This window comes from Nerophis ophidion, linkage group LG29, assembly GCF_033978795.1.
Source record: "Nerophis ophidion isolate RoL-2023_Sa linkage group LG29, RoL_Noph_v1.0, whole genome shotgun sequence".
Lineage (NCBI taxonomy): Eukaryota > Metazoa > Chordata > Actinopteri > Syngnathiformes > Syngnathidae > Nerophis > Nerophis ophidion.
This window is the reverse complement of record NC_084639.1, coordinates 4,486,897-4,500,473: the sequence shown is the minus strand read 5'-3', so window position 1 is coordinate 4,500,473 and position 13,577 is coordinate 4,486,897. Positions and strand designations below refer to the sequence as shown.

The 13,577-nt window shown below is 42.5% G+C and overlaps 1 protein-coding gene across 1 annotated transcript; it reads right to left on the bottom strand.

Annotated features, from left to right (window-relative positions):
* Positions 1–72: 72 nt before the first annotated feature.
* Positions 73–11,226, bottom strand: nkap (NFKB activating protein). The gene is made up of 8 exons (XM_061892007.1): positions 10,706–11,226; positions 7,516–7,596; positions 7,381–7,439; positions 7,235–7,318; positions 5,276–5,312; positions 4,850–5,050; positions 4,530–4,679; positions 73–401 (listed from the first exon to the last, which is right to left on the bottom strand). The coding sequence occupies exons 1-8, from the start codon at positions 11,086–11,088 to the stop codon at positions 224–226; spliced, it is 1,173 nt and encodes a 390-aa protein (XP_061747991.1). The 5' UTR covers positions 11,089–11,226; the 3' UTR covers positions 73–223.
* Between the last annotated feature and the right edge of the window lie 2,351 nt (positions 11,227–13,577).

Below are 13,577 nucleotides of genomic sequence, written 5' to 3'. Positions count from 1 at the left end.
CAACCTCGGATAAGCAGTAGAAGATGGATGGATGGATATTACTACATTAATATTAAAGAAAATTCAAGGGAATTTGGGGGATAGAAATCATTTAATAACATGGCTTTGAGATTACCAAAAAAAAATACAATAAAACAAACCGATGTCACAAAAAAGGTTCATAAGAGTGAACTTCAAACATCAAATCCGTATTTACATAGAAGCCACATTACCATGACAGCAGTTAAGCCTTGTCCTCCTTTCCTTTGGTCTTCCTGTAGACCATCTCCCGGAAACTGGACAGGATCTTGCTTTCTCGTTTGCGTCTTTCTTCCTGGTTGAAGGAGGCCAGCGCTCTCTTCTCGTCTGCGCTGTAGATCTGGTTCTCCTTTCTCAGACGCACGGCCTCCATGCGGCGATGTCTGCGGGGTGGAAGTAAGGTGAGTACAGTTGCTGTGTAGCGGGTCAAAGTGTAGCAGAAGAAACAACTCAAGTGTCACTTTGTAGCCTTTAAGTGTTAACTACAGATCGTCCGATTATCTGCATATTGACAAATATCCGTCTTTTTGTTTTTATCGCGTTGGCTTTTTATGACTACAACACATATGATAACAAAATGAAGTATTAAAAAAAATATTAAAGTCAATAGTAACATTCACTGCTTAAACACCAGCCTATTTGCCCTGCATCAGAAAAGTTACCTTTTTGCTGGAGCCTTATTTTTTATTACAAAACAAACACTCTCATTTTCCCCAAATATATGTTTTAATATCTGATTTATGTGTCAATCACAAAAATTATTAATTAACAATAAACCTTAGGCTCAGCTCAGGCTGATAAAAAGTACTAATCAAACAGTACATTTACAAACAATATGTATTATCCATCCATTTTCTACCGCCTGTCCATTTTGAGGTCGCAGGGGGTGCAAGAGCCTATCAGCTGCATCCAGGCGGAAGGCGGCGTACAACCTGGACAAGTTGCCACCTCATTGCATTATGTTGTGCTAAAATAAATAAGCTAAAGTAATAATAAATATGTTTCTTAACTGAACTGTCATTAAGGTGCTGATGAAAATACAGCGTTACCACTTTAGTCATGTCTCTGACTTTAGTGCCAGACTTCTTCTGTTTGTTTTATATTGTCATTACTGCCACAAGTGGTGGAAAAGTGATTTACAACTACGGACCGCAGCTGAAAAACAGATACATTACATTCTAAGGGGCGCTCGCGGCCCAATAATAGGCCCCGTCTCTATGGTTAAGAAACACTGGTGTATAGAACATATGCAATCCCCCACTACTTAAACATTATTTTTCATGCTCATTTTTTTGCCGTTTTTTTCTGCCACAGGTGGAAAGTCGGTCTGTGAAAATAATGCCTACATTAAACGGGTCCCTGGTGGAAATAAAAGTTGAGGACCCCTGCCCTACAGTATGTCTCCTTTGCTGGCCTGTCAAAACTTTCATTTTTTTCTGGGAAATCCAGTTTTTGTCCTTCTTTCCTAGTGACTAGTCTGGGAAGACAAAAGGCTAGGGGAGCACACCCTGAGAGAAAAGCAAGTGCTGGTAGGCGCACCATAGACGGTCCGCGGACAGACCGGAGCTCCGCCAGGCTCCTGCAGCTGCGAGGGGGTGCCGGTCATCCTGGGTTTCCCTTGCCACCGCATACAGCTCCCCACAGCGAAGATGTGACGGAGTCTGCGCGTCTGACCTCGACAAAAAAGACCTCAACGGCGGAGTGGGCGGATGATGGTTGCATAGAAGCTCCACAACGGTCACAAAGGTGGAAGAAGGCTACAGCAAAGATGGGCACCCAATTGTCTTGGTCTCCATGCCCTTAGACCCTGGCCTTTGCTTCGCCAAGGACAGTGTGGTGGCTGTCTGTGCACCAGTCTCCCCACTTTAAAACTTTCCACGCACAGGCATCCTCCTGAAGGCAGTCCCACCAACAGGAGGACAATCATACTCGTTTTCGAGTGATCGCCGACGACGACCTTCTTCCTGGTGACTTAACAGCCTGGTTTTGTTTTCGCTACTGCAGCGACAGCTGACCAAGTCGCCGCACAAACCTCCGCCCGCAAATGCAAAGTTTCATGTTCCTTGATTCAAATAACGCAACAGAGATGGATTGACATTAAAACTTTGTGAGCATTTGTTGACATATCGGAGACTTTTTATGTTAAAGTACAAAAGAGGAGGTAGCAGCACACACATTGTCATACTTTGCGTATGATGTCAGCCAGCTCAAAAAAATGTCTCAACTATAAGGAGCCCAGATTTTTTTTATTTAAATGTTCGCAATATTTAAGGGTTCCTGACAAGGAAACCTTCCAACGTCTCAAATCCATCACCTGTTATAAAATTGAGTAGATGTTGAAGTATTGTGATGTAGAGAAATGCCATTGTCAGAATAATTTTATCTAACTTATCTCAATACTTTGTGTTGAAATGAGTTCCCGGCGAGAAGACAAACGCTGTCTTTGAACCTACCTAGAAGAAGGCTTCTAAAACTCCACTGTGTAGGAGGGGAAGCAACATGAAGGTGTTCTGTTTCTTTCATGTATTGTAATCAACAGAAAGATATTGTCTTGACCCAAGAACTACAAAGTGAAGAGGAAGCAGGACCAGACTCCCCTCCCGGCACCGCTTTTATGAACTGTTTTACGACCTTTTCTGTGAACTGTTTTACGACCTTTTCTTTTGAACTGCTGTAACCGAAGCCGATGGCTGTTTACGACCCACGTACCTTAGAAACAGTTGTTGCCATGTAATCAGGGAAAGTCCAAATATAAGAGGTGGCGTACAATATTTCACCAGAGAGTGGTGAGACACTGTACAAGGGTCGTTTCTCCTAAAATTGAGCCAAATTGAATTCTGTCTCTGTTAAATTCTTTGCTTTTTGTCTTGTTTAATAGATGTCACCAGTGTTTGAACCTGACAGCCATATTTTTAACAATTCTCCCAGAAGATTTCCCACATTCTGAATCAGGGAAAGTCCAAATATAAGAGGTGGCGTACAATCTTTCACCAGAGAGTGTTGAGACACTGTACAAGGGTCGTTTCTCCTCAAATTGAGCCAAATTGAATTCTGTCTCTGTTAAATTCTTTGCTTTTTGTCTTGTTTAATAGATGTCACCAGTGTTTGAACCTGACAGCCATATTTTTAACAATTCTCCCAGAAGATTTCCCACATTCTGAATCAGGGGAAGTCCAAATATAAGAGGTGGCGTACAATCTTTCACCAGAGAGTGGTGAGACACTGTACAAGGGTCGTTTCTCCTCAAATTGAGCCAAATTGAATTCTGTCTCTGTTAAATTCTTTGCTTTTTGTCTTGTTTAATAGATGTCACCAGTGTTTGAACCTGACAGCCATATTTTTAACAATTCTCCCAGAAGATTTCCCACATTCTGAATCAGGGAAAGTCCAAATATAAGAGGTGGCGTACAATCTTTCACCAGAGAGTGGTGAGACACTGTACAAGGGTCGTTTCTCCTCAAATTGAGCCAAATTGAATTCTGTCTCTGTTAAATTCTTTGCTTTTTGTCTTGTTTAATAGATGTCACCAGTGTTTGAACCTGACAGCCATATTTTTAACAATTCTCCCAGAAGATTTCCCACATTCTGAATCAGGGAAAGTCCAAATATAAGAGGTGGCGTACAATCTTTCACCAGAGAGTGTTGAGACACTGTACAAGGGTCGTTTCTCCTCAAATTGAGCCAAATTGAATTCTGTCTCTGTTAAATTCTTTGCTTTTTGTCTTGTTTAATAGATGTCACCAGTGTTTGAACCTGACAGCCATATTTTTAACAATTCTCCCAGAAGATTTCCCACATTCTGAATCAGGGGAAGTCCAAATATAAGAGGTGGCGTACAATCTTTCACCAGAGAGTGGTGAGACACTGTACAAGGGTCGTTTCTCCTCAAATTGAGCCAAATTGAATTCTGTCTCTGTTAAATTCTTTGCTTTTTGTCTTGTTTAATAGATGTCACCAGTGTTTGAACCTGACAGCCATATTTTTAACAATTCTCCCAGAAGATTTCCCACATTCTGAATCAGGGAAAGTCCAAATATAAGAGGTGGCGTACAATCTTTCACCAGAGAGTGGTGAGACACTGTACAAGGGTCGTTTCTCCTCAAATTGAGCCAAATTGAATTCTGTCTCTGTTAAATTCTTTGCTTTTTGTCTTGTTTAATAGATGTCACCAGTGTTTGAACCTGACAGCCATATTTTTAACAATTCTCCCAGAAGATTTCCCACATTCTGAAAAGCTAATGGACATGTTCCTCTTCTACACACATAATAAAGGTGTTTGTGAAATCCCTTTTTTTGCTGCTAAAGTAAACATGAGCAGAAAACATGTTGGACCTTCCTTAAATAAAAAAATTAAAGCCTTGTCCAGCTGTCCACTGATGTATATTTGTCACCTTAAGTTTACTTTTACTGCAAATGAATATATTGGTTACCAGCATCCTTGACTACTCTTAATCGGTATCAGTCCTGAAAAAATATATCAGTTGATCTCCGGTGGGAACACATCCACTTACCTGCTGCCGCTCATGACATAGCCCGACTTCTCAAAATCTGCGATCTCGTTACTGGTGAGGCCGATTTCTCCTCTCCTCGGAATACGCTTTCCAGCTTTCACGTATTCTGCCATGGCGGCACCTTCTCCCGGCAGGAGAGCATGACCGAAACTGCGAGGCAAAAAAAACGGGGTAAAATTGAGTATGTTAGAAGAAGACTGCTTGGTGGTAAAATGACCCCATGGGGCGCCGCAAATGGAATTTCCAATGGAGGTGTGATACATTGTTCACATAACCACAGAAAGGAAAGAGGACAACAGAACACTTAATTGCAAACTCACTCCAAAGGTCGTTCATCCTGAGACAGGTGAGTGAGCGGCGCTTCTGGTCCCACCAGGTGTTCATCGGTGCACGTTTTCTCAACCCACGTCACCTCGCTGGGATCCTCCTCTTCTTCCTCCCCGGACTCGCCACTGCTGGACTCACTCGACGTCTTGTGGCTCTTCTTGGCCTTCTTCTTCTTCTTCTTGGACTTTTTGGATCTGAGAACAAAACCAGGTCATTTCAGGTTTTTGGATGGGTTTCTTTTAGAAGGCCATAAGGGCGCAATTGATAACTCCCATTAGCTGCATTGTGAGCTGACTTTTGCTAGCATTTATTTACGAGTTAGAATGCAAAATAAAAAAATAGAAAAAACGTGTTGGACTATGAATGATAGGCACAATTTTAAAGAAAAGATAACTTCCCGTTTAAGATAAAATACTTACTTCTTGCTCTTTTTTTTCTTCTTCTTCACCTTGTCCTCTGAAAAATGAAGAGCATATGTTTAATACACCGTGTTCAACCTACGACCGGTCGCGACATGTCAGGAGATTAAAGGGGACTCGCTCCCACGACAAAACTCTAATTTAATTGAAAATATCTGACAGGTTAACTGTGGCTGATTTGCCACCATCTTGTGGACAGCATTAAAACTGCAAATCAGTGAACAGAAATTTTACTTTCAACACTGCACAGTATTTACCTTTATGAGCAAATCCAAACACCCTTTCCCACTCATGGTGTAAAAAAAGGGTCAACACACATGGTCACATATAACTTAACCTGCTTCCTGAACTTTGTGGATATTACGAAAAAAATGTTAAATTACCATTTATAATTCAAAATTAGACCCATTTATTTTCGCTACAATTCATTGTTGGGAAAAATGTAAAACAGTCTCTCCACACTTATCCATGTTTGACACTGTGTATGGCACGGCCTCAAAGCCAGGCGCCGGTGAGTAAATTGCCAAGCTAGAGCTGATTATCTAATCACCTGTCGCCCTTATTAGCAGCAGCCGGACCGAGACATGTTGTTGGAGTTGGAGCCAGAAAAAGACACGCGCACAGAGGCAGAACGAGGAAGAGCAAAGACACGCCGGACTGGAAAGTCCAAAATGTATTGCTGGGAAGCAATCCATACTTGTGTGTTTGACAATAAAAACATGCTCAAACCCTGTACACCGGGCTCAAAGATAGATCTATCGGACTCAGGAGAACCCTCCACGGGCAAAGACGCTCACAGACACATTTTAAGATGCTTGATATTTATAATTGATGAAAAAAACTGCAAAGAGATTGTCATAGAAGTAAACGAGGAATGTGTTGAACGTTCACATATTCTTAATATCCATTATACTAATGATATATCCATTATATTAATATACACCGCAACCCTGAAAGGGACAAGCAGTAGATAATGTATGTGTATATAAATACACACACATATATACATACAGTACGGGCCAAAAGTTTGAACAAAACATTCTCCTTCAATGTGTTTTCTTTATTTTCATCACTATTTACATTGTAGATAGTGGGGCGGTATAACTCGGTTGGTAGAGTTGCCTTGCCAGCAACTTAAGGGTTGCAGGTTCGATCCCCGCTTCCGCCATCCTAATCACTGCCGTTGTGTCCTTGGGCAAGACACTTTACCCACCTTCTCCCAGTGCCACCCACACAGGTTTGAATGTAAAAATTAGATAATGGGTTTCACTATGTAAAGTGCTTTGAGTCACTAAAGAAAAAGCGCTATATAAATATAATTCACTAGATTGTCACTGATGGCATCAAAACTATGAATGAATGTGGAATTATGTACTTAACAAAAAAAATTGAAATAACTGGTTCTAGTTTCTTCAAAATAGCCACTCTTAGCTCTGGTTACTGCTTTGCACACGCTTGGCATTCTCTCAATGAGCTTCAAGCACACCTGTGAAGTGCAAACCATTTCAGCTCTTGAAGCTCATGGAGAGAATGCCAAGAGTGTGCAAAGCAGTAATCGGAGCAAAATGGTGGCTGTTTTGAAGGAACCAATATATAAAACATGTTTTCAGTTATTTCACCTTTTTTTGTGAAGTACATAACTCCACATTCATTCATAATTTTGATGCCTTCAGTGACAATCTACAATGTAAACAGTCATGAAAATAAAGAAAACACATTGAATGAGAAGGTGTGTCTAAACGTTTGGCCTGTACTGTATGTATATATATATATATATATATATATATATATATATATATGAAAAAAATATTAATATGTACACATATGTATAGGCTATTTATAAAATAATTGCAGTCGGCTTTTGGCCTCAGCCATATTTTTTAGCCCAATGCGGCCCTCAAGGTAAAAAAGTTTGGACACAGATCCGAGTATCTTCTCATTATTTCAACAATCTCGTACCGTCTGAATCGGAGTCCAAACCGCTGTCTGAACTCTTCTTGTGCTTTCTTTTCTTGGATTTCTTCTTTTTCTTTCTTTTCTCGTCTGCAATGAAACACAGTTAAACATCAACATTCATGCCATGCGTGCATGTGTTTGAGACGTACCTTCAGACCCTGAGCTGGCATTTTTTTGGTTTTCTTCGACTGGTGTGAATTCATCCGAGCTGGTTGAGAAGAGGAATGTTAAAACTACAATGGCAAAGGGAAACACGTTTGCGTGGGCGGACGTATTCTACTCACTCTTCCTCTTTAACTCTTGGAGAATATCCCCACACTTCGGGACAGCCTTGCTCTCCAATCCGCTCTCTCTCTTGCAGCCGCCTGTAAAACAACACAGTATAATTTCCCAGTGTCACTTTTACTGTGCATCGGTTGGGGACATCGCTGCACTGCTGACATGTTCCCATCTGCAATGCTGCTCGGGATGGTCTCCTGCTGGCCCCACCATGGACTGGACTCTCACTATTATGTTAGATCCACTATGGACTGGACTCTCACTATTATGTTAGATCCAACATGGACTGGCCTCTCACTATTATGTTAGATCCTCTATGGACTGGACTCTCACTATTATGTTAGATCCTCTATGGACTGGACTCTCACTATTATGTTAGATCCTCTATGGACTGGACTCTCACTATTATGTTAGATCCACTATGGACTGGACTTTCACTATTATGTTAGAACCACCATGGACTGGACTCTCACTATTATGTTAGATCCACTATGGACTGAACTCTCACTATTATGTTAGATCCACTATGGACTGGACTTTCACAATATCATGTTAGACCCACTCGACGTCCATTGCATTGGTTTCTCATAGTCATTCACATTGACATCCCACTGGGTTGTGAGTTTTTCCTTGCCCTTATGTGGGCTCTGATCCAAGGTTGATGAATAAGTCCCTTAAAAATTTTAACATTTAACAGCCATAGGTACCGGTTTTTGTGTATTTGGGATCTGCATACGTCCAAAAAATGTGTAATCAAACCATGGAGGCATTTTGGAGAAATTTATAAAACAAAATTAGCCTTTCTTCATACTTCCTCCAAATGAGCGGTTTGAAATTTTTAGACCAGTTGATCTGCCACTTCTTTTCTTTTCTCCTCTGCCCCCCTCTCCCTTGTGGAGGGGGAAGGGAGCCACAGGTCTGGTGGCCATGGATGAAGTGCTGGCTGTCCAGAGTCGGAACCCGGGTTGGACCGCTCGCCTGTGCATCGGTTGGGGACATCTCTGTGATGCTGACCTGTCTCCACTCGGGATGGTCTCCTGCTGGCTCCACTATGGACCGGACCCTCACTATTATGTAAGATCCAATATGGTCTGGACTTTCACAATATTATGTTAGACCCACTATGCACTGGACTTTCACAATATTATGCTAGACCCACTCGACGTCCATTGCATCTGGTCTATCCCGGTGCCTGGGGGGCACCCACATCTGCAGTCCTCTCCAAGTAGGGCTGGGCGGTATATCGATAGATTGCGGGTTTAATCTCTGTGTGATATAGAAAATGACTATATCGTGATATTGGAGTATACGTTCTCACGCAGTTGCTTTTAGCTGCTGGCATTACACTACAGGCTCTTTCCACTCTTTCTTGTGTCTCCTTCTCACAGACAGCAAGCGCACCTTCTTACATACGTCACCTACGTATACGCCCTCGCGGAACAGAGAGGTAGCAGCATGGGTAACATTAGCTGTGATGCTAGCAGAGCCGTGTGAGTGGTAATACGAGAGAAAGAAGGTGCAAATGAAGGAAGAAGTAAATCCCAAGAAAAACAGCACGGGGTCCATCGTCTGGCGGTGGTTTGGCTTCAAGTGGGAATATGTCGAACAGACAACCGTAATAAGTCAAAATGTAGCATTACTGCTCATATGTAACATCATTTGAAAAGTCACCCGCAAGAGAATGATGAGTGCTTACTCCGCATGTCAACATCTCCATTCGGTGCCACACGCCCACACTATAAAATGCCGAGGCAAACATTTCCAGATCAACATCATATGAAAAAAATAGTCAACAACAGAATTTAATAACGTCCGTAGTAACCTACCACATAGCGAAGGATGGACACTATTTGATTTCCTATAATGCAGTTCATTTTTATTTGACACTTAAAATGTCTCGAACAGTCTTGCACTTTCTGTTTTGGAAATGACATGAACGTTTGTGCCACTGCTTAATAACTGTTTAATAAATACAGTTGTGGTCAATTGACTTAGCTGTGATTTCCCTCTCTGCATGAAAGTTTAAAAGTAGCATATATTAATGCAGCATGAAGAAGAATGTTTTAATGTAGACACATAGAATCATCATACTGCTGTGATTATATGCATCAAGTGTTCATTCAAGGCTAAGGCAAAGTATCGAGATATATATCGTGTATCGTGACATGGCCTAAAAATATTGAGATATTAAAAAAAGCCCATATCGCCCAGCTTTATCTTCAAGGTTTCTCATCGTCATTCACATTGACATCCCACTGGGTGTGAGTTTTTCCTTGCCCTTATGTGGACTCTGAACCGAAGATGTCGTTGTGGCTCGTGCAGCCCTTTGAGACACTTGTGATTCAGGGCTATATAAATAATGGATGGAATATTTCATTCTTCTGTTAAGTGTGGAGTGCCATCTCCGAGTTGGGGAGGAGACCCTGCCCCAAGTGGAAGGAGTTCAAGTACGTCGGAGTCTTGTTCACGAGTGGGGGAAGAGTGGATCGTGAGATCAACAGGCGGATCGGTGCGGCGTCTTCAGTAACGCGGACACTGTATCGATCCGTTGTGGTGAAGAAGGAGCTGAGCCGGAAGGAAATGCTCTCAAATTACCGGTCGATCTACGTTCCCATCCTCACCTATGGTCATGAGCTTTGGGTTATGACCGAAAGAACAAGATCACGGGTACCAGCGGCCGAAATGAGTTTCCTCCGCCGTTTGGCGGGACTCTCCCTTAAAGATAGGGTGAGAAGATCTGCCATCCGAGGGGGGTTCAAAATAAAGCCGCTGCTCCTCCACATCGAGAGGAGCCAGATGCGGTGGTTCGGGCATCTGGTCAGGAAGCCACCTGAACGCCTCCCGACTGGTAGGAGGCCACGGGGAAAACCCAGGACACGTTAGGAAGACTATGTCTCCTGGTGGGCCTGGGAACGCCTCACAATCCCCCGGGAAGAGCTGGACGAAGTGGCTAGGGAGAGGGAAGTCTGGGCTTCCCTGCTTAGGCTGCTGCCCCCGCGACCTGACCTCGGATAAGCGAAGAAGATGGATAGTTGGTTGAATAATTTATAGAGCACGTTGCCGCCACCTACAGAGTTGGAGTGGTACAGCGTCGACTACCACCACGACTGACGAGCTGTTTCATAACGTTTATTGGCTTTTTCTAATGTTATGTTAACAAAGTAACTATATTTTAATTACAAAACTTAGTCGTACCTGGCCATTAATTCATCTTGTCGCTGCCTGTGAGCGTCGTCCCTCAGCTGGTCGTAGTAGAAGTCATCCCTGGAGCCGCCGTGCCTCCACGGAGCCTCCTTCTGCTCTGCCCAGCGGCCGTGATTGAAGCCTCCGCCACCGCCGGTGTGTCTCTCTCTGGATCTGGACCGACTTCGGTGGGGACTTCCGACCCGGAATCGCTTGATGGTTTTGGCCTCCCTGAGTCGGTGTTCGCGCTCCTCTCGTTCGCGCTCCCTGTTGCGATGCCTCGGCGGCTTTGGCCCGAAGCTGTCCGGAGACAAGCTCCTTTCTCGGCTGGGGCTGCGGGAACGAGGAGTGTGGCTTCTCCGATGTCGAGGACTCGGACGGTTGAACTGCGGCATGACTTAAGCGACTGTCTGCCACTTATATCTCGGTAAAATACAGTCAAAAGACAAATTACTGAGGAAAGCGACGCTGCCCCTTCGGAAAGTTCCACAGTTGTCGTGGACCATCCAAAACAGGAAGTTATTTTACTTCTTTTTCTTCTTTTTATGGCGGGTCGCAACCAACGTTAAAGGTGCATACCGCCACCTACTGTACTGGAGTATGTTATTTTGCGCTCTTTCAGCCAATTAGTGCGTGAGGAATATATATATATATATATATATATATATATATATATATCCCATCCATCCATCCATTTTCTACCGCTTATTCCCTTTCGGGGTCGCGGGGGGTGCTGGCGCCTATCTCAGCTACAATCGGGCGGAAGGCGGGGTACACCCTGGACAAGTCGCCACCTCATCGCAGGGCCAACACAGATAGACAGACAACATTCACACTCACATTCACACACTAGGGCCAATTTAGTGTTGCCAATCAACCTATCCCCAGGTGCATGTATTTGGAAGTGGGAGGAAGCCGGAGTACCCGGAGGGAACCCACGCATTCACGGGGAGAACATGCAAACTCCACACAGAAAGATCTCGAGCCTGGATTTGAACCCAGGACTGCAGGAACTTCGTATTGTGAGGCAGACGCACTAACCCCTCTGCCACCGTGAAGCCCATATATATATATATATATATATATATATATATATATATATATATATATATGTATATACATATATACATATGTATGTATGTTTGTATGTGTGTAAATATGTGTGTGTGTATATATATATACAGTATATGTATGTATATATTTATATATATATATACATACACATACACATTTATAAATATAGATATACATACACATTTATATATATATGTATTTATATATATATGCAAATTGTTTTAACCCAATGCGGCCCCTAAGTCCAAAAGTTTGGGAACTCCTGGTCTAGTATCCGCTCTGAAGTGCTGTGTTAATTGTGTGCTAAGTGTGTTGAAATGTTGCATTCTAGCATCATCCTATGTGTTTTTGTGGTTTTGAGCCGGTCCTATTGCATCATACTGTAAATCTGACTTGTGAGTCAGTGACTTAGCATCCATCATACTGTATGTTTTTAGATAGTGGGTAGGGTGCGTACTTACGAACCCTGTTTCCATTTGAGTTGGGAAATTGTGTTAGATGTAAATATAAACGGAATACATCCATCTATTTTCTACGGCTTATTCCCTCTGGGGTCGCGGGGGGGCGCTGGTGCCTACCTCAGCTACAATCGGGCGGAAGGCAGGTACACCCTGGACAAGTCGCCACCTCATCGTAGGGCACTTTTTGAAACCAATACCTATAATGTTGAAACCGATATCAATAATTTCTGATATTTTATTTTAAAGCATTCATCGGCCGATATTACCGGACACCCCTAGAAAGAACCTTTAACCAGATCCAAAGACCAAAATAAAAAAAGACGTTCGAAGCGAGTTGTTTCTTTTAATTGGTGCACAATGGTGAACTGGTACAAAGCCTTGATTAAGTCCGTGTAAACAGATGAGCTTTTAAAATGGCTATATACTTTGGGAGGAGACTTATTTATACGTCTTCATGTGCCACAGACCAATGATTTGCAAATCCTTTTCAACCCAAATTCAATTCAATGCACTACAAAGACAAGATATTTGATGTTCAAACTCATAAACTTTATTTTTTTTTGCAAATAATGATTAACTTAGAATTTCATGGCTGCAACACGTGCCTAAGTAGTTGGGAAAGGGCATGTTCACCATTGTGTTACATCACATTTTATTTTGAAAACACTCAATAAACGTTTGGGAACTGAGGAAACTAATTGTTGAAGCTTTGAAAGTGGAATTCTTTCCCATTCTTGTTTAATGTAGAGCTTCAGTCGTTCAACAATCCGGAATCTCCACTGTCGTATTTTACGCTTCATAATGAATCACACATTTTCGATGGGAGACAGGTCTAAACTGCAGGCGGGCCAGGAAAGTATCTGCACTCTGTTTTTTACAAAGCCACACGCTGAATGTGGCCAGGCATTGTCTTGCTGAAATAAGCAGGGACATCCAAGTAAAAAACAGCGCTCAGATGGTAGCATATGTTGTTCCAAAACATATATGCATCTTTCAGCATTAATAGTACCTTCACAGATGTGTAAGTAACCCATATCATCACAAATGCTGAACTGCTAACACAGGCATTTAGCTTTTCCACACACCATCCTGACTCACGGTTTTAACATTTGGTACTTCTTAAAACTGTAACTTAAAAGGGTTGGCTGAACAGCTACCAAAGTACGATGCATTCGGCGCCCATGTTAACTACCCAACCGTAACTTAAAAAGGTTGGTTGAACAGCTACAAGGACTGTGCGGCCGTGCAGACCACGCGTGTTGTTGCCCGTCAGTGAAGCTTTTTGGAACAGAAATAATATATTTAGTAAGTAGAGAGAAAAAACAAGGAGCCCCAAATATATTATTTAT

Excerpts from the sequence above, each read along its gene's own strand:
- nkap (XM_061892007.1), bottom strand. The coding sequence starts at position 11,088 with ATGCCGCAGTTCAACCGTCCGAGTCCTCGACATCGGAGAAGCCACACT. Across the intron at positions 7,319-7,380 it reads TGCCAGCTCAGGGTCTGAAG|ACGAGAAAAGAAAGAAAAAG; the intron begins GTACGTCTCAAA and ends GTTTCATTGCAG. Across the intron at positions 402-4,529 it reads TATGTCATGAGCGGCAGCAG|ACATCGCCGCATGGAGGCCG; the intron begins GTAAGTGGATGT and ends TCCACCCCGCAG.